A 26,883-nucleotide genomic window follows, 5' to 3' on the forward strand; every position below is an offset into this window, starting at 1 on the left:
TACTTGTGCCTCAGCGTTTTGCCCTTTCTATTCTTACTTCCCGGGATGCTCTGCCCTCAGGTATTAGAATAATTCTCTGACTTGTATTTTTAATTTCCTTGCTGATTTATCATCTTCTCAGAGAGGCCCTTCTTCATCATCCTATTTAAAATTAACCCATCTCCTCTGATATTTCCTCTTGGCCTTCTGTGTTTTCTTCTTCTCCATAGCATTTGTTTATCCATGTGTTATATATTTTATATATTTGCTGTTTACTTGCTTACCCTGTTTCTACCCACTAGAATGTAAGCTCTATGAGAGAAGGGATTTCTGCATTTTGTTAATTATTATATTCTCCTGCCTCAATAATATCTGGTGAATAAATGGATAGATGGAATGTGTGGAAGAATGGATGGACGAATGGATGGATGGATGGAGGGAGGCATGGATGGATGGATGGAAATAGGGAAGGAAGGATGGAAGGATGAATGGAATGAAGGGTGAGTGGAGGATACATGGATGAGGGTTGGATGAATGATGGATTCATGGATGGATGGATGGATGGGTGGATGGATGGATGTGTGGGATATGATGAGCTTTCTCTTCAAATAATGTGATCAATCTTTTATTCTCTAATTTATAGTAACCCCTCCACCTTTTTTCTTTTCTCCTTTTTCCCTTTTTGCCTTTGTTAGATGCCCAGGCATGCCACAGTACCAGGCATTATCAGTAGTAGCTCACATTCCATTACCTATTTGGAAGGAGGAGTAACTTTTGAGTTCTTTACAGACACTCCTTCCCCTTTATTCTCTGCTTTTTTCTTTACATGCTCACTTTATCTTAAAAAATCAAATGTTTAGTCAACCAGGATGAGTTTAGATTGTACAACCCGACCCTGGCCAATGGAGGAAGGGTACAGGGGCAGAACTTGCATCAGGAATAAAGGCTCTCATGCCCTTTTGTTCTTGTGTGCTCTCATGGCGACTGCCCAAGGAGGCACCCCTCGGTGCAGAAGTAAAATTGCTTTGCTAAGAATCCTTTGTTCAAGTGTTCAATTTCCTTACGGTTTTGAGCGTTACTCCTAACAGTTCTGGCGCCCAACTTTGGGGCTCGAATATTCTCCTGTGGGAGGGAGGCCTACAGTCACCCCACCCAAAGGGGATGCATCCTACTGTCTAGTTACCATGCCCCTAGCATGAGGGAGATCACGGCCCACCTGTTGTAAGGAATAAATCTGGATTCTCAGCAAAGTGGGGAAGAGAGCCTTGCAAGACCGCGGCAATAAGAGGAGCAGGTAATTCTTGTGCACGGAATAAGGTAGGAGACTTCGAGAAGGTGACAAAGTATTTTCTAGGTGGTCAGGATAAGTTGGAGGCTGAGAGTGTATTAAGGGAGGAGACCACCCCTCATATTGTCTTATGCCCAATTTCTGCCTCCAAAGAAAGAAGTGAAAACTAAAAGGCAGAAATGAAATCCACAGGCAGACAGCCCGACGCCACACCCTGGACCTGGTAGTTAAAGATCAACCCCTGACCTAATTGGTTCTGTTATCTATAGATTACAGACATTGTATAGAAATGCACTGTGAAAATCCCTATTTTGTTTTGTTCCGATCTAATTACTGGTGCACACAGCCCCCAGTCACGTATCCCCTGGTTGCTCAACCAATCAGGACCCTCTCACATGCACTCCATTAGAGTTGTGAGCCCTTAAAAGGGACAGGAATTGCTTACTCGGGGAGCTCGGCTCTTGAGACAGAAGTCTTGCTGATACCTCTGACGGAACAAACCCCTTCCTTCTTTATTTCGGTGTCTGAGGAGTTTTGTTGGCAGCTCGTCCTGCTACGTTTCAAATGAGACTAAGTATGGTGGTTGTGTGGAGTGAGTGAGCCTTGTCTGTGGCCTCATGCTGCCATCTATCAACTAGAGGCAGGAACAGATAGAGCAGACAAAGAGGAAGGGGGAGGGTAGAAAATCCAAACAGGTGGGGTTGGAGCCTTTCCCCAAAGCCTCAGTAAGCCTCCAGGAAGGGGGAGGGTAGAAATCTCTAACAGGAGGGGTTGGGCCCCCTCCCATAATCCCTAAGACTGGGAACGTTTCAAGTAAGTCCTGAAAACTAGAGAGTCTAGAGAGGATGAAATTCCTTCTGATAGCCCCTTGGGGCTTATGCTGAAGTCTTGAAAAGATAATAAGAGAACGAAGTAAAAACAAAAACAGCAGATGATAAAATATTGTTGTTTTATTTTAGTTCGAGAATCCATCCTTAAGCCTTCACTTTTCTGGCCAAAATTTAAGTCTAAAGAAGAGCAGATTTGTCATCTGGTAATCGAACATGTTAATGATAAGAGCCCTGTCTCTCAGGAAAAATCGATTCCACCCTCTGCTGGCGGCAAGGACCAGTTCTCCTTTACCCTTCAGACTCCAGAGGGAGAAAGTCAGAAGCCAATGTTTCTAAAAGGGAAAGAGTTCCCATGCCTAGACAACCCACACTTACTAACCCATGGGATCCTGTAAATCATCTTCCTTCCTTCAGCGCCCCCAATCCCGCCCCTGCGGTTCCTGTGTCAGGTCCCTCTGGCTGCGGTTTCAGGTTACTCCACAGCCTTTTCAGGCCATGCTCCAGACTGTGCTGTCCCTCCAACTGTGGTTTTAGGTTACTCCCCGGGGGCTTCAGGCCACGCCCCACCCAGTTACAACTGTATTAAATCAAAAAGCAAGGAGGTAGATCACTAACTCGAAAATTTTAAAATTTGAGGCTATCTTACTGGAAGAAGAGATGATTTAATATTAACTCCTAATAATTCAGTTCATCCAGCAGGCTTTTTAACAGGGGATCCAAACTTAAAATGAGAGCACGCATGTTTGAATCTAATTAATTACCATACCAAAGTTCAAGCAGACTTAGGAAAAACTCCCTTCAAGATAGGACGGCACTGATTCATAGGTGGATCCTCCCAGGTTTAAAAGAAAAAGACATAATAGGTATTCAGTGATTAATGGAAAGATGCTTGAAAAGTAAAACCAGGAAAGTGGCCTGATAATTGGTCTGCCCAAGGGTGTGAACTCTTTGCACTCAGCCAAGCTTTAGGACATTTACAAAACCAAGGAAACACTCTCTGTACTGACTCTAAGTATGCCTTTGGGGTGGCGCACACATTTGGAAAAATTTGGATGGAGAGGGGTCTAATCAATAGTAGAGGCCAAGATTTAGTTCAAATAGAACTGATGCTCGTGTCCTCAACAATCTCCAACTGCCGGAAGTGACAGCTATTGTACATGTCCCAGGGGACCAAAAGGACTTGCCTTTCACAAGTCGAGGAAATAATCTTGCAGATCAAATAGCAAAACAAGTTGCCATTTCTTCCATTTAACTCCATGCCTTCCTTCTCCTACTGCAACCCCTGTTTTCTCTTCCATTGAAAAAAAGAAGTTGATAAGAATAGGAGCTAAACAAAACGCAGAAAGGAAATGGATATTACCAGACCAAAGGGGAATGTTGTCAAAACCTCTCATGAGGGAAATCTGTCTGAATTATGTCAAGGGACCCATTGGGGACCCCAAGCAATGTGCGATGCAGTTCTCCGGGTTTATGGGTGTATAGGAATTTACACCCTGAACAAACAAGTTATAGATAGTTGCTTAATAATTTAAAAAAACTAATAAGCAGGTTCTAAGTAAATGGCCCTTTGGAAGAAGAAATCCAGGGCTGAGACCATTTCAAAGTGTTCAGATTGATTACACTGAAATGCCTCTAATTGGTCGGTGTACTTATTACTAATAATAGACCACTGTACCCACTGGGTAGAGGCAATCCCCTTCTCACGTGCAACTGCCAGCAATGTAGTTAAAGCATTAAGTGAAAACATCGCACCCAGATTTGGACTAATAGAAAATATTGATTCAGATAATGGAACCCATTTCACTGTGCATGTCATTAAGAAGTGAGCCCAGGCACTAGATATACATTGGGAATACCATACCCTTTGGCATCCATCTTCCTCAGGAAGCCTAGAGTGGATGAATCAGACTCTAAAAAACCACTGAAGTTAGCTTTAGAAACTCGATTGCCATGGATTGAATGTCTTTCTGTTGCTTGTTAAGAATCCGGACTGCCCCTCGGAGAGATATTGGCCTGTCACCTTATGAAATGCTCTATGGAATTCCCTACTTACACTCCACTGCTGACATCCCTACGTTTGAAACGAAGGATCAGTTCCTCAAAAATTATATGCTTGTTCTATCCTCTACCTTCTCTTCCCTTAAGACTGAAGGTCTCCTAGCACAGGCGTCGCCCCTGGAGTTTCCAGAACATCAGCATCGGCCTGGAGACCATGTTCTCATCCAAGGTAGAAGGAAAGGAAGCTCGAACCAGCCTGGGAAGGACCCTACCTAGTGCTCCTAACTACTGAGACTGCAGTCCGGACAGCAGAAAGGGAAGGACTCATCATACCTGAGTCAAGAAGGCGCCACCACCTCCAGAGTCATGAACTGTCTCTCCAGGGCCGACCCCCACCAATTAACTCTAAAAAGAGCTTAATAATTACTTATTTATTCTCTTTTTTTTTTTTTTCAACAGAAGGTCATCTTGTCATCAATGTAACTCAGGCTAGTCATTTTTTAACCCTTCTGTTCCATGCCTGTTCAGTCATCCATGTGGAGAGGAGCAGGCTCAAAGGAAGCTATCCCATGTTGATAAGTATCTATGTCCATACCACAAAGAATCAAGCAAGTATAAGTGTGGAGATCTAAAAGTCCCTGTGGTGACTGGGCAGATGTTTGGTGGACTACTAAGTACAAAGGGTGGACAGCCGAGCCCCCTGCTTCAAATAAGTTATGAGGACTGAAACAAAAAACTCCAATTAGTCTGTGGTCCCACCCCACCAAATTGTAAGCCATTACACTGTAACCCCTTGTGGCTGATTATAAATAATCCCCAGAACATGACCAACAGCCACGTATATTCGAACAGTATGGGTGAGGAACAGATGTTGAAGGACAGATCCATTTCTTAGAGAAATGGATGTGAGAATGAAATATGGCACTACTCATTCATTTTTCTTCTACAAAATAATTTTCTCTCAATTTTTTATGTATTTATTTTTAACAAAGTAAAGCGTCTTATGGACATACATTCATCAGATTTGAAAAATGAGAGTTTCTTCACGGTGCAAAACCAGGAACAGATTGGTAAGTTCATGAAGGTAGAAAGGAGCTAATCAAAGTTCTTATGAAACCTTCTGGGGTTGATTTAGAAAGATTGGTAAATTCATGAAGCTAGAAAGGAGCTAATCAAAGTTCTTATGAAATCTTCTGGGGTTGATTTAGAATAGCCAAAATTCGGCCGGGCACGGTGGCTCACACCTGTAATCCCCGCACTTTGAGAGGCCAAGGCAGGCAGATCGCAAGGTCAGCAGATTGAGACCATCCTGGCCAACATGGTGAAACCCCATCTCTAATAAAATACAATAATTAGCGGAGTGTGGTGGTGTGCACCTGTAGTCCTAGCTACTCGGGAGCCTGAGGCAGGAGAATCACTTGAACCCGGGAGGCAGAGGTTGTAGTGAGCCGAGATTGTGCAACGGCACTCCAGCCTGGGTGACAGAGAGAGACTCTACCTTTAAAAAAAAATTAGCCAAAATTCCCTGTAACCAATCCCCTCAAGAGGTGGAATCTGTTCCCTTACTCCTTGGCCCTTTTCTGGCCTTGAGACTTGCTTTGATCAATAGAAGGTGACAGAAGTGACACTGTTCACATTCCGAGAGTAGGCCCCCTACAATGCTGCTACCTATGAACAAGTCCAAGTTAGCCTCATGGAAAACGAAAAACATGCGAAGGGGGGTCCCTGCCTTCCCTGACATCCCGGTCCACCCCACTGAAGCCCACAGAGGTGAGGAAACCCAGCTGACACCACGTGGTTCTGAGACTGCCTTATCAGCTGCTTGTTGGCCAAACTGCCAGCTCACAAAATCACCAGCAAATAAATGGTTGCTGTTATAACCAGTTGGTTTGTTATACGAAAACAGCTAATCGATGTATCTTCTTAACCTCAATTATCTAAAAAAGATCTCCCTCCTCACCGATTCATAGTTAAGTGGTTCTCGAAGGAATATTATTATGAATAATACACATTTCTTTTTTCTGTGCATCATGTAAAAATGGTCAGAATCAAAAGGGAGTCACTAATGTTAAAAAACAAACAACAAATACAGCTCAGAAGGCCACGAAAGGAGGGTTGTAATGGTCGTACAACTGAAAACCAAAATTACCACGAAAGACTGCAAAAACCGCAACCTTGAACAAAGGCCATTGCAACTGAACACAAAACATACTCTGCAAGGACCTCTGAACAACTGCCTCTTCAATCTCAGACTAACAGTTTCATGACCAATCTTTGCAGCCAAGGCTAATTATTTCAAAGCAATTAGATAATCCTCATTTTTTCCTTGAAAAGTTTTGTCTTCCTTTATTTCCCCAAATATATACATAGTTTACTGCCGCATGCGTATTCCCATTGCAGTGCTCTACTCCCAGAGAAATATTTTTCTTTTAGGGACCTGTCTCTGTTATTTAGCTTGACGATCACTAAGGATTTACTATTTCAACAATACTAGCACTGCATGTCATCCAGTATACACTGGGAAAATAAGGTGCCCCATGTGCAGATCCAGGAGACTTTGTGGCCACCAGATGATGAGGCATGCATGTATTTATGTATCTATTTCTGGGACAGAGTCTCTCTCTGTCGCCCAGGCTGGAGTGCAGTGGCACGATCTTGGCTCACTGCAGTCTCTCCCTCCCATTTCAAGTGATTCTCAGGCCCCCCAAGCATATGGGACCACAGCTATGTGCCAGCATGCCTGGCTAACTTTCGGATTTTAGCAGAGACAGGGTTTAACCTTGTTGGCCAGGCTGGTCTCAAACCCTGGAGCTCTAGTGATCCACTTTCCTGCGCCTCCCAAAGTGCTAGGATTACAGGCATGAGCCACCATGCCCAGCCCATGCATGTATTATGAATGTCGAAGTAGATAATTTAACAAACATCAATGAAGTGTAAGATCTTTTACTCATAGGTGCAAAATATCATGCCAATTGCCTTCTATGAGCTGTCATAAGCCACAGCCCTGAGGTTCAAGTCCATTTCAATTTTCAACCAAACCCAACTCATAAACAAGAATGCATAAAAGACAGAAAACCCACTACCCCCAGGCTGAGGCTGATGCTGTACGCGGCCCTGGCCTGTCACGGCATGTTACAGCATGGCCCAGGCCTGTATCATGTTCCCTAGATTGCTGACTACCAACTAGTTACAGCTGACTCTAATCAGCCCAGGATTTGACCATCTCTGCATTGAACCTGGAATTGCTACTTTTAAAATGGAAACACTGCTTCTTACCTCTCCTCCCTAGACTCCAGTTCAAAGAGGAAACCATCACAGGGAAAGAAAGCCGCTGTTTTTTCTTCCTTCTTTGCTTTGCTTTGTCTCTTTCTTTTCTCTGTCTCTCTTCTCTCTCTTTTTCTGAGACAGGGTCTCACTCTCTCGCCCAGGCTGGAGTGCAGTGGCACCATCAGTTCACTGCAACCTCCACCTCCCAGGTTCAAGCAATTCTCCTGTTTCAGCCTCCCAAGTAGCTGGGATGACAGACATGTGCCACTGTGCCTGGCTAATTTTTGTAGTTTTACTAGAGAGGGTTCCACTGTGTTGGCCAGGCTTCTTTCCCTCCCTCCCCCAACTCTTCTTTCCTTCCTTTCTCTCTCCCTGCCTACTTTCCAACTTTGGGGTTTGTTGAATTTGTTGAGTCATGGTGAACAAGCAGAAACTCCAATGATACTGTTACCGAACAGAGAACTTTGCACAAAGTTGACGTGATTAATAATTCATTCACATAATCCTCATTCTCACAATAGCCTGGAATGGATTTTCTGTTTGCTTACGGCTGGAAAGCTACTGTGGCCAGGCTCCAACTCCTCCCACTGTAGATAACACCAGTCTTCATAAGCAGCATGTAGCCGGGCCGGTAGCTCATGCCTGTAATCCCAGCACTTTGGAAGGCCGAGGTGGGCAGATCACCTGAGGTCAGGGGTTTGAGACCAGCCTGTCTCTACTAACAATATAAAAATTACCTAGAAGTCGCAGTGGGCGCCTGTAATCCCAGCTACTCGGGAGGCTGACGCAGGAGAATTGCTTGAACCGAGGAGACAGAGATTGCAGTGAGCCAAGATCGCACCACTGCACTCTACCCTCGGCGACACAGCAAGACTGCCTCAAAAACAACAAAAAAACAGGACGTGAGACTTCTACCTGCTCCCTCAGAATCATTTCTGCACCAACCATGGCCACCTTTGTGGATCTCAGTAGCAAAGCCAAGATGCCCATTGTGGGCCTGGGCACTTGGAAGGTAAATATGCAAATCTTTGCACAGCCTTCTTCTCTGGAGGGGCGTTTGGGTGTTTTCTCTTTCTGCATTCAGCCAGGAAAGCCTGGAGGTCGGGCAGGAGTTTGGAGAGGTGAGATTCAGTCCTGGAGCCGGGACTCCAGTTGCTTTCTTTTCTCAGAGCTGATTCAGGCTGCAAAGCTCCAAGGCTGGCTTTCCCAGCAGTGCTGAGAGCTTCTCTAGCAAGTATCAGATTTCAAGCAGCTGTTGGACCTAAAATTGTTTTCCAGGGCAGTTTCTCTCTCTGGCTCTAGGACACAATTGGGCTCAACATTTCCCCAGAATCTTGGCTGTGGGTTTGGTGTGGGCTGGGTGGTTGCGGACAGGTTGCAGAGCCCTCAGTCCTGGCACTCCTTTGCAGATCAGGGTGTGGGACTTGGGCTAGCAGAATCCATATGACCTGGGAGCTTGTTAGAAATGCAGAACTGGCCGGGTGTGGTGGCTCATGCCTGCAATCCCAGCACTTTGGGAGACCCAGACAGGAGGATTGCTTGAGCCCAGGAGTTGGAGACCAGTCTGGGCAGCATGGTAAGACCCCATTTCTACAAAAAATAAATAAATTAGCTGGACATGGTGGGACGCACCTGTAGTCCCAGTCACTTGGGAGGCTGAGGTGGAGATTGAGTGTTGAGCTTGAGAGGTCAAGGCTGCAGTGAGCAGTGATTGCGCCACTGTCCTCCAGTTTCAGCAACAGAGTGAGATCCAAGACAGAAAGAGAGAAAGAGAGAGAGAGAAAACGCAGAGTCTCAGGCTCCACCCCAGGCTACCTAATGGGCATCTGCACTTTAACAAGATCCCCAGGTGGTTCCTGTACACACTGAAATCTGCAACGTGCTGGGGCTGCAGAGAGCCTAGGCTGGGAGTCCTGAGCTCCACCTGGCTGTGTTAATGTCAGCTGGCAAAACGGCATAAGGCACATCCAGGACTCAGTGAGGCAGGTTCCTGAGTCTCTCTTAGGCTAAGTTTGAAGCTGTTCCATCACCACCTTACTCTGCCTTCTTTGCCATTTCCATCCATGATAGCACTACCCTAACTAGCGACCAGAAGCAGTCTTTAGAATTCCTCTTCTCTCCTATCCCTCATGGCTAATGCCTTTGCTGAGTCTTCTGCCTCTGGCTCTTTCCTTCTGTGCACACTGATGTTTCCCCTCTCTTGTGCCAAGCTAGAGGATAGGACACTCTGTTACCTCACTGTTCTCAGGATACGTTCTAGGTGTATCTGGACGAACAGATCACTTCCAGTTTGATTCATGCACAGCGTCTGTTGCTAAAATAGCAAGATTTGCCCAAAATCAGAGCTTCAATCCTATATAAATGGAACAGATAATCACTTCCAGAACTCCAGGGAATCTGCCCACCCTGGGACAGTTTCAGAATATTGTAATTGAATGTAAGAATTATGAAGGAAGCCTCTTCAACACGTGGAGATGATAGACTAAAGGATTATGAACTTAGCGGTGGAAGTGAAGGATGGCGTTGCATAGCGGTTGGGGGCACAGGGGTGCTTCTGGATGCCTGGCAGCAGCCCGTTTCTTGTCCAGGTGGTAGGGCAACTGTGCATCTATGCTTTATGTTCTTTTCAATGTTTGTTATCTCACAGTAGAAGAGGTTTAAAAGACTATTTTGTGAGAGACCAAGTTTTAAGTGCTTTTTGCCCCCATCATTGGCTTGGATAGGTTAGAACAAATATGTGATAATTCTATTTCCTTTCTTTTGTTTCCTTCCCTTCTTTCTCTCCCTGTCTCTCGTTCTCCCTCCCTCCCTCTTTCTTCTTATAGGAATGGAAAACAAACTCTATTCCTATAAGGTTTTCTATTTCACCTTTTTTTCTGAAAGGATCCTTGTATAATGAACGGCCTCTACTGAGTCTTACTGTGTGTCAGGTGATGTGCTTAACTTAACATTCATTGCAGCATGTCATCATCACAAAGGCCTCATGAGGCTGGTGCCATTTTTTTTTTTTTTTTCCATTTTGCAGACAAGGTTTAGAGAGATGGAATCAACTACCTAGACCCACACACCCAGTAAGTGTTGGAATCCGGATTGATGCTGTAATGACCATTATCCAGATCCTTATCACCATTTGGGGATATTGTCTGAAAATTCCTCTGGGTATTTAGAGTCAAGCTTTCATCTGGGTCTCCAGGAAGTTGCAGTGGAGCCATCTGCACTCCCCGACACACCTGAAGACATTTCAGGACTAACCTGGATGAAAGGGAACTGACTTTAACTAGGACAGGACATAAGGACATAATCATAAAATTAATTCACTTTCCTTCTTTTCTTTTGAAAACGTTTCTAAAGTGTGTATCCTCCCGGATATCGCCTGGCCAAGGAGACCACAGTGAGGCCTTGGTTTGGAGAAACTGGGCCATATGGGGCAGCCTGTTGAACGTGGTCTGGGGACAAGACAATATGTTGGTTGCCGAGTGTGGTATAATTCGAGCTACTGGGGAGGTGGGAGGATTGCTTGAACCTGGGAGTGTGAGGCCAGCCTGCGCAACATGGCAAGGCCCCATTGCTTTAAAAAAAAAAAAAAATTCATGTGTGATGGGCTTTTCTTTTGCTTTTCAGTCTCCTCTTGGCAAAGTGAAAGAAGCAGTGAAGGTGGCCATTGATGCAGGATATCGCCACATTGACTGTGCCTATGTCTATCGGAATGAACATGAGGTGGGGGAAGCCATCCAAGAGAAGATCCAAGAGCAGGCTGTGAAGCGGGAGGACCTGTTCATCGTCAGCAAGGTGCACATGGCGCATTAGGTGGGAGGCCTTCACTTGAAGGCAGGCAGAAGTATCTGGGTCGGGTCGGCAGTGAGATCTCTGTCAGCCTTTTCTACATGTAGCCCTTTTCATCCCTGCCTTGATAACATCCGTGGATACAATTCTATCCATACTCCAAGCCATTATTGATTATTGAACATGTCGTTGCTGCGCCACCGGCCTGCGGGTTGGTTTTCCTACAGTGGGCTTGTCTCCATGGAGTCCTGCACTGCCCTGGGCCTCCCTGTTCCCCATCAGAGGGATCCACCATCTGCCCAGAGGCAGTCAGAGGCCAAGGGTGCAGGCAAGGCTTGATGTGTGGCCTCCCTGTCAGCACTGTGGACATGCAACTATGTCCCTGAGGCTGTCAGCCAGAGGGCATTTTGGAAACAGTAGGAGCATTTTTCTATTGTCACATATGATTTTCTTCATTAAGTCTATTGAAAGGTGAGGTACACAATGTTATAAAAAAGAAGAGGGTGTTGGGTGTGAGGGGGTTGAGAATCACTGGATTTACATTATACACAACTTGCTGAGAAAACACTAGTTCTAGGTACGTGGATATTGCAAACATCTGCTGGGACAAATAGACCCCACTGTGTAGCAGCAAGTGTGGATAAAGCCCTTATAAAGTTATCATTTGGGGCCTGACAGGCTTGATAAGGGACCTATCAGATAGGGCAGATAAAGGACCATCTTTTCCCGAAGGCCTAGGAATGTTTGACATTTAAAAGCTATACACAAATCCTGCTCTCAGAGAGCCCACGGGTGAGGAAGAGACTGAGACTGAGATTTTAAATCTGTAGCCACATTTACTTAAATGATCTGAGAGACATATAGAGTACTAGGAGAGTTGAAAAAGTAAATTGCTTTTAACACTTAAGACATGTCATTGATGTGCTGAGCCCTGGTGATCTTCCACACTGTGTCGTGGAGTTTAATCAGCTTTGTTATAAATGGCCTGTGTCAGGTTAGATCAGGGTGCAAATCAAAAGGCAGGGACAATGGGTATAACGTGGCCCTTCCTTCTCCAAATATTAACAGCTCATTGCTACCCTCTTGCAGTTGTGGCCCACTTTCTTTGAGAGACCGCTTGTGAGGAAAGCCTTTGAGAAGACCCTCAAGGACCTGAAGCTGAGCTATCTGGACGTCTATCTTATTCACTGGCCACAGGGATTCAAGGTTTGAGTGATTCCCTTTCTCAGCCTCTAGTTTCTGAGCTGCTGCCAGAAAATAGTAGCTGCACCAGGGCTAGGGGTGGTGTGGACTGGAGCAGGACACCTTGCACTTCATAATTGGGAATGTCAGATGGTCAGGAAGAGACCTTGGAGCAGAAAGACACTGGCATGGAAGGGAGGCTGAGGCCATGTGTGCTGCTGAGGTGGCCACATGCCTGTGTTTTCTTGCAGTTATGTCTGAGAGAAGCCATGATTTCTGGCAGCCCAGACAAGTTGCAACTGCCCTATCACCTTTGTTTTGATTTTGCAGCTCAGAGTTGCCCGCCCAGAGAATCCCTTGAGTTGTACTTGCATAACTATATTCCAGGGCCTAATTATCTTCTTAAGCAAAGCACACCCCGGGAGTGGCATCTTGGAGAAAAGCCAAAGTGCAGTGATGCTGGAAGGAAACCAGTAGTCATCGCGGCTCCCATTGCCTGGGGCTCTGCTCCACCTGCTCCTGAGGGGTGGGAGAGACAAATTTCCAGCTCTCTCCCCTCCTGACCAGCGGGAGTGCTGATGGCCTGCCATCCCTTATTCCATGTCTCTTCTAGAGGCTGCAAGGATAGAAGCTGGCCAATATCTTCCCCAGAAAACCACACCCTGGAGATCTAATCCTTATCCAATGATACTGAAATGAAAGTTTAAATTGGGGTACACAGGATCTAGGTGTATGAGGTGAATGTCCATGGTGATAACATTGGCTTCTGGAATGTACTAACAGCAGATCTTAACGTCAATCCAGTGATTTCTAAAATATAAGGATTAATATGCTACAGTAGATATAGAGATTTTATTTAAACTCACATACTTGTAGCATGTACTGCAGAGTCTGAAAAACTGGTATGCACATGTAGTATTTAGCAAGAGTCAGGACGCTGAAACCTTGTTTAAAGAACCAAGTGCCGTGATGCAGATTCTAGTAAACATTTCATTCTGTATTTACAGTCTGGGGATGACATTTTACCCAAAGATGATAAAGATAATGTCATCGGTGGAAAAGCAACGTTCTTGGATGCCTGGGAGGTAGGTTCCAGCTTCCTCTACGTGTGCTGGGAGATAAATCTTCAGTTATCCATGAGACTTCCCATTGACATGAAAGAGGCCATGTGCCTGATGCTTTCTAATTTCATCATTGTGATTCTCTAGCTCTTCTAATATCTTCCTCATCACCTTTGGCTTTTAGGTGCATCTGATACTATTTATATTTCAAAGCTAATACTGAGTCTTCAAATAAGAGTGGAAATCCAATGTACCCCACTTTGGGGAATACACATGCTGTTCTCAAAGCACGGCGAGCCATTTGGAACAGGATGTTTGGGCCTGGGTTTGCTCATAACAGCTGAGTAACCTAGGGTCAGTTTTGTAACTCTTGTAGGGCTCAGTTTTCTCTTCTTAAAAAGAAGTCTTATAACACATACTACTAATATGTATTTTTGAGGGTATGATAAAGATTAAGATGGTTTACATGCCAGGAACATTAGTCACAGCCACCATGTAATCATCTAAACCTATAAGGTAGTGTTAGCATCCCCATTTATAAATAATGACATTTGAAGCCTAGTTTGATTGGTGACTTGCGCAGGTCATGTCACAATGTGTGTGGCAGAGCTGGGATTGGACCCAGACTCATCTGAATCACAAGTCCAACCACCAAAGCCATCAGCGTGGTGCTTGGCAGGCAGTGAACACACATCCAGAAATCAGGGAGCCTGAGTGCACTGCTTCCCAGATCATATCATGACCTGTTTCACATCATTCACATTCAAAGTGAATTAAGTGATCAGTGTTTTCTCTGATGATTTTTTATTATACTTTTATATTCTCTTGCAAATGCTAGTAGAGAACGAAGTGGAGGAATAAGTTATAAATGAACACTGGCATACTACTCTAAGAGTTAATGATGTTATCTTGGCAGCTGTCTGTGTAGGGATGCATGTAGTTGCGAGTTTGTATTGTGTTTTACAAGGGAAAATATATTGAGCCTCACCTTTCTGAAATGCTTAGAATTGACATGATTCAATTAAACGTAGCTTTTTCTGTGTATTGTTTGTTCAAAAACATTAATCCACAAGCACAGCGTTCTTGTTTTAAGACAGAGTCTCACTTTGTCGCCCAGGCTGGAGTGCAGTGGCATCATCTTGGCTCACTGCAACATTCCTCTATCCAGTTAAAGCCATTCTCCTGCCTTAGCCTCCTGAGTAGCTGGGACTACACGTGCGTACCCCCATACTCAGCTAACTTTTGTATTTTTAGTAGAGACAGGGTTTCATCATGTTAGCCAGACTGGTCTCGAACTCCTGACCTCAGGGGATCCACCCATCTTGGCTTCCCAAAGCGCTCAGATTACAGACGTGAGCCACCGCACCTGGCCATTTGCAATACATTTTATCAGTTTGCCTTAGCTCCTATGAAGATATTAATATGTCTCGTGTGTCATTGTAGCCTGCGTCTCACAATGCTATATTTTGTGAATGAATACAAGGATGACTGCTAAATACAACATTTGAAGGGTATGAAAAGATATCAGTGATCAAGGTCAGAGGCTCTGATTTGAAACGAGCAGACTTGAATATGAAAGCGCTGGATGTTTCTATAGACTCACAGCCAGTTCAGTAGAAACCTCATTGACCACCCTGAAGCAGAGGGGAGGAAAAAGTATAAAGAAGTCAAGTTCGAAGACAGGCAAACTAACCTAACCTATGGTGTACAATAGCATTTATATTATCTAATTGCCCCGTCAGAAGTTTTGGGAACCTTATGTTTTTATAGCATCTAAACTCTACTGCCCAATTTGAATAACTTCATCCACACTAGTGGTTCTCAACGTGGCTGTTCATTAGAATCACCTGAGGAGTTGAAAAATCCAATATCTAGGCTACAACTCAGATAAAATCTGTAAGAAACTCTGGCGGGTGAAATCCAGCCACCAATATTAGTTTTCATTTTTTTTTTAAATTCAGAGAGAGTCTTGTTCTGTTGCACAGGCTACAGTACAATGGCAAGATCACAGCTCAGTGCAGCCTCGGACTCCTGGGCTCAAGCAATCTTCCCAGGTAGCTGGGATCAGAGGCACATGCCACCACATCCAGCTAATTAAAAAAAATTTTTCTGGTAGAGACAGAGTCTTGCTATGTTGCCCAGGATGGTCTCGAACAGCTGGACTCAAGCAATCTTCCTGTCTCAGCCTCTGATAATGTGTATCAGAAAGATATGTATTATTAGTGTGTATTATAAGACTTTTTTTGAGAAGAGAATACTAAGGCCTACAACAGTTAAAAACTTACCCTAGGTTGCTGAAACCCAGGCCCATGATTTTCCCCTCTTTTCTCTCTCTCTCTCTTTTTTTTTTTTCTGAGGTGCAGTTTAAACTCTACCTGAAGGTCTGCCCTGACAGCTGCAGGCTGTGTGAATCTCTTCCTTCTCTGCCCTTTCTGACTCTGTCTATGCCACGGTCATGTTATCTGAGGCAGCCTCAGGGTCATGGTTGATGGCTCCATAGAAGGGAACCCTAGCACTTTAACTGGACTATAAGAATCCCAGAAGAAGGAAGCATATTGTATGCTTTTACATCCTGACAACTTCTGGAACATGTAATAGATGGCTAATAAATACATGTTGCATTGGAGGCTGCTGCTAACATATATGATATCTTTGGGCAAGTTTGGAAAATGCCCAATATAGGCTAAAAGTTATACCAAGATTCCCTTCCTTGGGGGTCCCTGTAGTTTCTGTACCGGGAAGCATGGCTGGATATGCAGACGGTGGGTCAGGTTTCAGCCCCACACAACCCCTTGCCCAGGTGCCCCTGCCAGGGCATAATCTATATGCATGACCTTCCTGCAAACCCAAGCACGGTTGGTGTGGGAGAAAGTGACTCAGGACCCACAAGTGAGGCTTCTCCACATACTGCAGTCTCTTCCTAACACAGCTTGCCCAGGTTTGGGTGTACAATGCACACACAACAGTAACTACCCGCTGTCATTTGGATTCATTAAAAATAAAATCATCTCATAAGCTTGCAAATGTTCATTTTTTATTTTTTGCATTATAAAACCTCATATTTCCCCTGTATAGAGCAGTATAATTTTGAATGTGTTTCTTTATGTGTAAGGTGAGAGTGGCAAGAATATAAAATCTTTACCTGTTACTCCTAGTTTTTCTTGGGGTGGGGAGGGGCAGTAGGGCTGGAACCAATCACTGATGGGCACCCAGGCCCTGGACTGAAACTTCCTGTGAATGCTTCGGCTAACCCTGTTGTGGTGGATCCTTTAGCAATTTCTGCCCCAGGGAGGACTAAGGCCAGCCAGGGTCCCTGTAGTCCCTCTGGGGCTGCCCAAAAGGTTTTCCTTTCTATGACAGGCCATGGAGGAGCTGGTGGATGAGGGGCTGGTGAAAGCCCTTGGCATCTCCAATTTCAACCACTTCCAGATCGAGAGGCTCTTGAACAAACCTGGACTGAAATATAAACCAGTGACTAACCAGGTAAATTCTGTTTAGTACAAGGGTAAATAAAGGTCTTGCCCTATTATTTCTTAAACATTGGGAGGAACGTTCAATGCTATGCCCTGAGTCTCACCTCAGGGGTCAGTGATCAGGACACTTTTGGAAGCTGTCAGGCTGATCTCATGGTTGTGTTAGCAAGAATCTCAGTGGGTAGGTGTTTGGCCTTTCTTGGTGGTCTTTTTGTCTGTACGTGTAGAACTCCCTATGAACAACTCAAAAAGCCAGTGAGCTTTCCCCGTGATGCGGATTGTTTGCTGTTGCAGGTTGAGTGTCACCCGTACCTCACGCAGGAGAAACTGATCCAGTACTGCCACTCCAAGGGCATCACCGTTACGGCCTACAGCCCCCTGGGCTCTCCGGATAGACCTTGGTGAGGCTTCCAAGCAGTGGATCCTTCTCTCGATAATCTTACAAACATTATTTTAGGTTTCGTAAATATTGGTATGAGACCATAAGTCACTGGAAAGAAAAATGTGTGTAAGGTAATGCGTTTGGTACAACCAAATGGGATGACTGTGGGAACAAATGGGAATTAAAAAGCAACAACAACAGCAACAACAAAAATATGGGCGACGTGTTTGACCCTCTGGGAATATTTCCTGTTCAACCACCCAAGGATGAACCAGGCTTTGCAAAATGCTGAGACTTCAGAGCCCAGGGGAAGGACCCAAGCTTCCAGGTCCTCTTGACTGTCTCCCAGATGGAGAGGCTCTGATGATCAGTCTTGAGACCCTCATTGGTGTGGTGTCCATCTGTACATGGTAGCCATGGTGATTGTTCACATCAGCATCTTTCTGCCTCTAGGGCCAAGCCAGAGGACCCTTCCCTGCTGGAGGATCCCAAGATTAAGGAGATTGCTGCAAAGCACAAAAAAACTGCAGCCCAGGTACCATATTTTTATTTTTCTTGTTATCCAACAACTATTTCTTCCAGTCTCGTGTTTCATTTCTTGTGTTGTCCTCAACTAACTCCTTAAAGGGGAAGAACACAGGAGTTGAAGCCATCTATAGTGTTTCCTTTGAAGTCTGTTGGAACCTCCAGGAAACACAAGAGCTGTCACTGAAACAAAGATAGCTTCTGCCTCACAGCTTCCTGTTAAGCCCTACAGCCAAGTCGTAAAGCATGGCTTTGAAGTCTAGGGATATGGGTACAGATGCCAACTCTACCTCTGATCAGCCTTATGACCCCCAAACTGCTTTCTTTATTCGTAAAAAATGAAGATCACAGAGTTGTCCCTAAGATGAAGGGAGAGAATGAAGCGAGGGGCTGGCACAAGTCTATAGCTGTCAAGGGCTCAGTCAGTATCAGCGATTGTACCTGAAGCCACAGTGAGCTGCGAAGATGTTTTATTCTTCCTTTCCATAAAAGGAGGGGTCCTTGTAGCTGAGTGGAAACATGATGTCCCCTTTCTGCACAGGTTCTTATCCGTTTCCATATCCAGAGGAATGTGATTGTGATCCCCAAGTCTGTGACACCGGCACGCATTGTTGAGAACATTCAGGTAAGATCCCGGCTGGTCGGCCCTGGTATTCCTCAAGAGAGTGGGGTAGAGACAGACCCTGTCATAGGCTTCTCACCTCATCCCTGCACTGTCTTTGGTCCTCTCCATTCCCACCACCCTATCATTTTCCAGCCCAGGGATCTAGGCTCAGTATACCTGAGATGAATGACCCATGGGCTTAGGACATGCTGGGGACAGTGCCTGGTGAAGCCATGTCAGGTCTGAGCACAGCTGTCCTACACACCACTGAGAAGACCCTCAGTTGCCCCTGAGCAGCTAAGCCCTGGGCCACCACATGAGCAGACTGTCCTGGCCTCCCTGCTCATCTTCTGGCAGCAGAGGAGGTGTGAACTGTCCTTGGAGAACTGTCTTCTAGAAGGGCGCATCATGGAGCACAGGCCCTGTGCACACCTGGGGCTTAGTGGCTGTGAGCCTGGTCTCCCTCCCCTGGAACACTGAGCACTACAAATACTGCGGTCTTTGTGTAGGACCTAATTTAGAGAAAAATTTGTATCCCGTGGACATAATGGAAAAACACCACTGACCAGTTTCTGCTGCTAGAACTCCCTGCTAGAATGGCTGACAGTCTCCAGTCACAGCAGTAATGGCCTTACTGATGATGTACTGGAACTCCTATCTTTCCAGGTCTTTGACTTTAAATTGAGTGATGAGGAGATGGCAACGATACTCAGCTTCAACAGAAACTGGAGGGCCTGCAACATGTTGCAGTAAGTGGCATGGAATTAACTAGGAGCATTGCCAGGAGTTTTTCTAAACTGGTAGAGGGTTAGTTGGAAGAATTAGAAGGCTGCTGGGACAACTTGTGTCTTCAAATACAATTTTGGGGCAGTTTTGAACGTTATAATTGGGGTGATTGGGAATCACTGCTAGGGACACATCTCTAATTGTTGCTCATTGTCTGAACTTCTGGATGTAGAGCTAGAATTGTAACAGAAGGTGTGTTGTCAATAGGCAGGAGGTGAGCATTCATTTATTCATGCATTCAATAAATATCTAGTGGTCCTCTATGTGCCAGGCATCTTCTAGGTGCTTGGGTTTTCATACTCTGCAAAGCTGCTGCCTCCACGTACTTAGGCAGGGAGGGAAGAAGACAGAACAGAAATAAATCAAATCAAAATATATGTGTCAGACAGTAACAAATGCTAGACAGAGAAATAAAGTAGGGCAAAGTGGATAGGAAGTGGTGGGTGGTAGTGGGACTGATTCTTTATACAGGGTGGGTCAAAGGAGGCTTTGCTGTGAGGGATATGCCACATGGATATTTGGGGAAGAGCATTGTTGGCAGTGATAACAGCAGGTGCAAAGGTTGAGGTAGGTTTGTGTTTAGAGCATTCAAGCAAGAAGGCAGGTGAAGCTGGATTAAATAATCTCCAAATTCCTCTCAAAGGTGGTGGTGGTAACTTTACTTTAAATCGTAGATAAGTGGTTGAAAGAAAGTTTTCACTCTGGCTAGGTGGGAATCCTCAATCATCTCTTTACAATCAATACTTTCTGATTAATGTATCTAATTAAATATATCAAAGAGAGTTGACTTGCATTTATTACTGCGAGGTCTGCAATTCAATGACAATTTGAATTTCTTCCAATGTTTCTATAGCCAAAATGATTTTTCAGCTTTTAAAAATGGTTTCAGTATCTCAGCGTAGCTTTCATGTCATGATATTCCATATCTATCCTGCCCACCCTTAGTATCACAGCAGCCTTTCCTCATCTTATAATGGCTTATTTTTATCAGTGCTTAACAAAGTAGCAGCTGCTTAGTGTAAAAAGGCAGGGTGAACATGAAATGGGACTTTCCCCCAAACTAAACCGCTGACCTTCCAATGAACATCATTTCCGGTGGAGGCAATGGTTGGTGGGCTCAGGAGTAAGTCCACCGGGCCTCAGATCCAACTCTAACACTGGTTTCTTAGCTGTGTGACATTGGGTAAATTTCTTAGTTTTTCCAAGTTGGCTTCTTTCCCTATAAAGTAGGATGATAATACTCATCTCAGCTAACATCCATTGAACCTTAGCTGAGAATGTGCCAGGGTCCTGAGACCTTTGCCGGTGCTATTATCTCATTTAATACTCATAATAATCCCCAAACTGTCAGTTGTGCTTGTGTTTCCTACCTCATGATGTTGTGAGAGTGGACTGGGACAAGACTTGCCAGTTGCCTCACCTAACACCAGGCTTACCATGAGTTGTCATTCCGAGTTGTTTCCCATGCCCTGGTCACTGTCTGTCCTCCTTCCTAGCAAAGCCCTCATATCGAATTGAGGGAAGGTCAAGGTGTGAGCACCCTTCTTGTGTTCTTGCAGGGAGGAGGCTGAGAGAACACAGATACCATAGAGTCCACCAGAGAAGATTACCTTCTGATCCAGAGCTGTTGCTTTGATGGAACACAGTTTCTTTGTTTGTTTGTTTCTGCAGATGCTCTCGTTTGGAAGACTATCCCTTCGATGCAGAATATTGAGGCTGAATCTCCTGGTGACATTACACAGGGGATTATCTTTCTTCACTGAAGTGTGACTATCTCCATCAAGTCCTATTTTAGCCACGCTTATCTGAGATCACAGTGAACTTCATCCTGTTGTAGAACAGAATCAAGGTGCTGTTTTAGACATGTATTTCTGTATATTCAACTGGGATCAGAATATCACAGAAAAACGTGGCTTGAATAAGCAAATGACAATTTTTTCCACTTATCTGAACAAATGTTTGTTAAGCAAAAGAACCCTGCCAACACTGAGGATGTAAAGATCTATAATAAAAAAATAAGGATCGTAACCAACATGGATTGAGAGTGGACTATGCGCCCACACAATGTGAAGTGTTTTCCTGTGGGTGAAGTCACTGAATCCTCAAAATAACCCCTCTGAGGTAAGTATTCTTAACATCTTAGGAGACAGAGAGGAGGAACTTGTCAAGGCCACCCCGGTAGTAAGTGACTGAACCAAGTTTCAAAGGCAGGCAGGCTCTGGGAGAGCTCACAGCGATCGATGGTCATCCTCTTCCTCCTGAGTCTTTTCCTGCCACCTTTCCTCCTTGCCTGTCTCCACTCATTCCCTGTCTTGTTCTCCCACCTTGTCTTCAATACACCATCATGCCAAAGAGTCAATGGCACAGCCTGCAAACTCCACAATGATGCTACTGTTTACTGAGGGAGATGTGACATTTCCTTGGGAAATAGGGTGGAAAAACAGTAAAGATGCTTACTGTTGCCATTAACCAAGAACATTTCTGTTTGTCCTATAAAAATTGCTGCTTATGAAATATTCCAACTATATAGAAATGTACAGAAAATAAAGTAATGAGCCTCTGATTGCCCACATTATAATGTTAACAAGTGTTAGCCGGGTGTAGTGGTGTGCACCTTAGTCCCAGCTACTAGAGAGACTGAGGTGGGAGGGTCATTTGAACCCGAGAGGTGGAGGTTGTAGTGAGCCGGAATTGCACCACTGCAGTCCAGCCTGGGTGACAGAGAGACACTCTGTCTCAAAACAAAAAATGAAAAATAAAGGCTAACATTTTACCATATTGTCTCCAAACCTTTAAAAAAAATTAAAGAAATTAGGGGTTACCAATATAGTCAAGGACCACTTTGTTCCCGTCCAAATCCCGATTCCCTTGACTCCTTCTCCAGAGGCAAATGCCTATCCTAAATTGGTGATTCCCCTCACCCTCTGATTGGGGCTGGGGGGTACACCTACATTCCCAGGCTTCCTTGCTATGTTATGACTTCCCCTGGGTTTGCTCAGTGAGAGGTACTGTTAGGAGCTTGAAGGGCTGGACAAGGGAAGAGCCAGGCATTTTTCTCTCCCTCTCTCCCTGTCTCTTGACCTTGAGTGGCATCTCCAGTAGAAGGCACATTCCTCTGTAGGCCCAGCGTTTTCCAGGCAGCCTCCACCTTGCTTCTATTTCCTACCAGACAAAGCTTATGGGTTGAGGGAGCAGCACCCTTTCTTTGTCCTTCTTCCTGCTGCTGCTAAACTGAGTTGCCTCATCTCCTTTCCATAGCCCAGCTATTCCATCACGTGTAACTGATCACCTATTATAACCAATTATTTAAATCAAACTTCCAATATTTAAAAATCTTAGCACAGTTTCTTTAATCCTGGCTAGACCTTTCCCTGGTATACTTCTCATGGACATTTTTGTAATTTTAGTATATATGTTCATATCCATACACAATGTCATAGACTGGGTGCTTTTAAAATGTATATAAAATGTATACAATTGATACACAGGAAGCAATTTCAACCCAGATCCCAGTGATATCTCCTTAGTGAGCATTTGGTGAAAATTTTCTTCTTCATGTGACTGTGATTATGACTTGCTTGATAAAAAGCTTAAGTTATAGGAGAAAATGATTAGGTTTCTATTATGTGGCTTTTTTTTGTTTGTTTGTTTGTTTCACTTGAATTTAACCAAACAGAGGTAAATTCGAAAAGCTAATGTGGAGGAATGCTGTGTTTTAACAAGCAACTTCTTAGTGATTCTGTTATTTGTCTTTGTAGAGAACAAGTCTTGCTCTGTTGCCCAGGCTGGAGTGGAGTACCATGGCATGATTATAGCTCACTGCAATCTTCAATTCCTGGGCTCAAATGATCATCCTGCCTCAGCGCCATGAGTAGCTCGGAGTACACGCACAGGCCACGACCTCCTGCTAATGACTTTTTGTAGAGACATCATCTTGTGATGTTGCTATGTTGCCCAGGCTAGTCTTGAACTCCTGGCCTCAAGTGATCCTCCCACCTCTGCCTTCCAAAGTGATGGGATCACAGGCATGCGCCACCTCACCAGCCAGTTATCTGATTATATTTTCAGTATTTATATCTCGAGTAATGAGAACCTTGCAGGTCTCATAATCCTCAATGTCACAACTGTAACAAATACAAGGCATCCATCCTAAAATTTGTTCACTATTTTGTCCTAGTTGGTCAGAAATAAAGCCACCATCCTCAACAACTAAACCAAAGCCACCATTATGGGGAGAGAATCTAAGGTATACACTATAGATGTGTGTTAAATAACTCTTATAACTCTTATGATAATGTAGGGAACTTGCCTTATGAAGAGAAAGGAAAGGGAGTAACCACAGAGAGGAAGATGGTAAGGTCAGTGGGAAAAGGAAGGGAACTTGTCGTGGGAAGTAGGGAGGCAAGGAGTGAAGCTCTTATGTTTCAAGTATTCTCTCCACTCATTGTCTAAGAGAGGGCTAGAAAGATGGGTAGCATCTACCATGGAGATTGTGGAATCACTGTGACTGTCCTGCCGGGCCCAGGTAGTCCAGAGGGCTAGACTTCACCTGTTGTATTGAAGTGAGATCTGGCAAATGCCGGCCAGATGATGCCAAACTATAACTGGGACCTAAAGGGATTTGGATCTCCCAGTCAGACCCCGTAAAGCCTGACTTTCCAGGGCTGCTCCAGTCATTTCAACAACCTTGCAACAACTCTGCATTTTACATGATTAAAAATTTGGACCCAGCTGGGACTGGTGGTTCACACCTGTAATCCCAGCACTTTGGGAGGCTGAGGCAGGAGGATCGCTTGAGGCCAGGAATTTGAGACTAGCCTGGGCAACTTAGTGAGACTGTTGCTATATGAAATATTATTTTAAAAAATGTGGACCCTACTTATTGTATTATTGTGAGACTTAACGGTACATTATAGTTAAGAATGTACAGATGAAAGAGGCTTCTACAGAAAATAGTTTTCAGTAAAATTTGAAAGAACCCTGAAGAGTGAACATTGTTGGAAGTAAGTTTTTGTTTTGTTTTGTTTTGTTTTTTGCTTTACTGAGACTGCATGACTAAAGCAATGTAAACTCTGAAGAGACAATTATGCAAAAATATGCCAGCGGCGGTGGATCACGCCTGTAATCCCAGCACTTTGGGACGTTAAGGAGGGTGGATCCTTTGAGGTCAGCAGTTTGAGACCAACCTGGCCATCATGGCGAAACCTGGTCTCTAATAAAACTACAAAACTGATCTAGCAATGGTGGTACACCCCTGTAATCCCACTCAGGAGGCTGAGGCACGTGAAATGCTTGAACCTAGGAGGCGAAGGTTGCAGTGAGCCGACATTGCACCACTGTACTCCTGCCTGGGTGACAGAGTGAAACTCCATCTCAAAACAAAAACAAACAAACAAACAAAAAATAGGAAATAAACAGACTTGGACAAACCATTTGGCAATTTTCTTATAATCAATAGAGCTTATTCATGTCAGTAAGAGAAATCTAAGACGCCCAAAACAAAGTTGGTACATAAAAATTGACCATTCAATGACATGAAAAGTTGTACAGACTAGTCATAAAAAAGCAAATTAAAATAAGCCTTTTTCACTATCAAACCAACAGAACTTAGAAATGACAGGAAAATCTCTCTAGAAAGATATGAATATTAACAGTTTTTTCTATGTTGTTTGGCAGCAAGTTTATATTTGTTATACTTTTACATACTTTTCAAAAGTTCCACAATAAGAAATGAACTTTTACATTCTAGAGAGGAATTAAGGATTTAAAAAGGAACAGATTTAACTCAGTTAGTTATTTTATACATCCACTGGGAAAACCAAATGAAAAAGACACTTTTATTTCAAATTATTCTCATTTAACAAGCCTTTCGATTTTTGAAAATACGTATTCTGAATGTACAATGAAATGGAATTTGATTACATTTAATTTTAAATTCTGTCTAATTCATTTGTTTTTCCTCATTTGTTGTCAGTGTTTTCCCAGAAATGTCATGGAAGTTTTGCACCCTTAAAATCTTAGCATGTTGCCTTCCAGCACTTTTGTTGGTTCAAAAATGTCAACACCTAGATAAGTTAGGGAGAGTTGGTGGGACCAAGAGGACCTTGACCGTTACTAAAAAATTACACAGGAGAGGTACTTGTGCCTCAGGGTTTTGCCTTTGCTATTCTCACTGCCCGAGATGCTCTGCCCTCAGGTATTAGAATAATTCTCTGACTTGTATTTTTAATTTCCTTGCTGATTTATCGTCTTCTCAGAGACGCCCTTCTTCATCATCCTATTTAAAATTAACCCATCTCCTCTGATATTTCCTCTTGGCCTTCTGTGTTTTGTTCTTCTCCATAGCATTTGTTTATCCATATGTTATATATTTTATATATTTGCTGTTTGCTTGCTTACCCTGCTTCTACCCACTAGAATGTAAGCTCTATGAGAGAAGGAATTTCTGCGTTTTGTTAATTATTATATTCCCCTGCCTCAATGATATCTGGTGAATAAATGCATAGATGGAATGTATGGAACAATGGATGGATGGAGGGAGGGAGGCATGGATGGATGGATGGAAAAACGGAAGGAAGGATGGAAAGATAGATGGAAGGTTGAATAGAAGGAAGGATGGGTGGAAGGATACATGAATTGGGGTTGGATGAATGATGGATGGATGGATGGATGGTTGTGTGGGATATGATGAAGTTTCTCTTCAAATAATGTGATCAATCTTTTATTCTCTAATTCATAGTAACCCCTCCACCTTTTTTCCTTTTTCTCCTTTTACCCTTTGTACCTTTGTTAGATGCCCAGGCATGCCACAGTACCAGACATTATCAGTAGCTGCTCACATTCCATTCCTTATTTAGAAAGAGGACTAACTTTTGAGCTCATTACAGACACTCCTTCCCGTTTATTCTCTGCTTTTTTTTTTACATGCCCACCTGATCTGAAAACATCAGATGTTTAGCCAAACGGGATTAGTTTAGATTGTGCGACCCGACCCTGGCCAATGGAGAAAGGGTACAGGGGCAGTACTCGCGTCTGGAATAAAGGCTCTCCTGCCCTTTTGTTCATGTGTGCTCTCATGGCGACTGGCCAAGGAGGCACCCCTCGGCGCAGAAGTAAAATTGCTTTGCTAAGAATCCTTTTGTTCAAGTGTTCAGTTTCCTTAAGATCTTGAGCGTTATTCCTAACATTTCTGGTGCCCAACTTTGGGGCTCGAACATTCTCCTTTGGGAAGGGGGCCTTTGGTCACCCCACCCAGAGGGGTGCATCCTACTGTCTAGTTACCGTGCCCCTAGGGTGAGGGAGATCGTGGCCCACCAGTTGTAAGGAAAAAATCCGGATTCTCAGCAAAGCGGGAAGGAGAGCCTGGCAAGACTGCGGCAATAAGAGGAGCAGGTAATTCTTTTTTTTTTTTTTTTTTTAATCTTAGTAATTTAAATTTATTTTCTTTAAAAAAATTTTTTTTATTATACTTTAAGTTCTAGGGTACATGTGCACAATGTGCAGGTTTGTTACATATGTATACATGTGCCAAGTTGGTGTGCTGCACCCATTAACTCGTCATTTACATTAGGTATATCCCCTAATGCTATCCTTCCCCCCTGCCCCCATCCCATGACAGGCCCCAGTGTGTGATGTTCCCCTTCCTGTGTCCAAGTGTTCTCATTGTTCAATTCCCACCTATGAGTGAGAACATGCGGTGTTTGTTTTTCTGTTCTTGTGATAGTT

The 26,883-nt window shown here is 44.1% G+C and overlaps 1 protein-coding gene and 1 long non-coding RNA gene across 4 annotated transcripts in view; one reads left to right on the forward strand and one right to left on the reverse strand.

Annotated features, from left to right (window-relative positions):
- The window catches only part of LOC135970248 (uncharacterized), a 163,222-nt gene extending 155,594 nt beyond the window's left edge, over positions 1–7,628 (reverse strand). For both annotated transcript variants that reach the window (XR_012432874.1, XR_012432873.1), the window contains exon 1: positions 7,372–7,628. This is a non-coding gene — a long non-coding RNA (uncharacterized lncRNA). The remainder of the gene's footprint in view (positions 1–7,371) is intronic.
- Positions 7,629–8,000: 372 nt separating this feature from the next.
- Positions 8,001–21,631, forward strand: LOC135970245 (aldo-keto reductase family 1 member B10-like). Of its 2 annotated transcripts, none has more exons than XM_065542575.2 (10): positions 8,001–8,374; positions 10,984–11,151; positions 12,235–12,351; positions 13,335–13,412; positions 16,749–16,871; positions 17,156–17,262; positions 17,697–17,778; positions 18,310–18,393; positions 19,039–19,121; positions 20,830–21,631. In XM_065542575.2, exons 1-10 carry the CDS (start codon positions 8,309–8,311, stop codon positions 20,870–20,872), a joined length of 951 nt encoding a protein of 316 aa, XP_065398647.1. In that variant the 5' UTR covers positions 8,001–8,308; the 3' UTR covers positions 20,873–21,631. The 2 variants fall into 2 exon arrangements, with proteins under 2 accessions (XP_065398647.1, XP_065398648.1); XM_065542576.2 differs by lacking the exon at positions 8,001–8,374 and adding an exon at positions 8,691–8,938.
- The last annotated feature ends 5,252 nt before the right edge of the window (positions 21,632–26,883 follow it).

This window comes from Macaca fascicularis, chromosome 3 (assembly GCF_037993035.2).
Source record: "Macaca fascicularis isolate 582-1 chromosome 3, T2T-MFA8v1.1".
NCBI lineage: Eukaryota > Metazoa > Chordata > Mammalia > Primates > Cercopithecidae > Macaca > Macaca fascicularis.

What these genes read in the sequence shown, in the direction of transcription:
- LOC135970245 (XM_065542575.2), top strand. Translation starts at nt 8,309, where the DNA reads ATGGCCACCTTTGTGGATCTCAGTAGCAAAGCCAAGATGCCCATTGTG. An exon ending in ATAAACCAGTGACTAACCAG is followed by an intron (nt 16,872 to 17,155) that starts GTAAATTCTGTT and finishes TTGCTGTTGCAG; the next exon opens with GTTGAGTGTCACCCGTACCT. An exon ending in AGGGCCTGCAACATGTTGCA is followed by an intron (nt 19,122 to 20,829) that starts GTAAGTGGCATG and finishes TTGTTTCTGCAG; the next exon opens with ATGCTCTCGTTTGGAAGACT.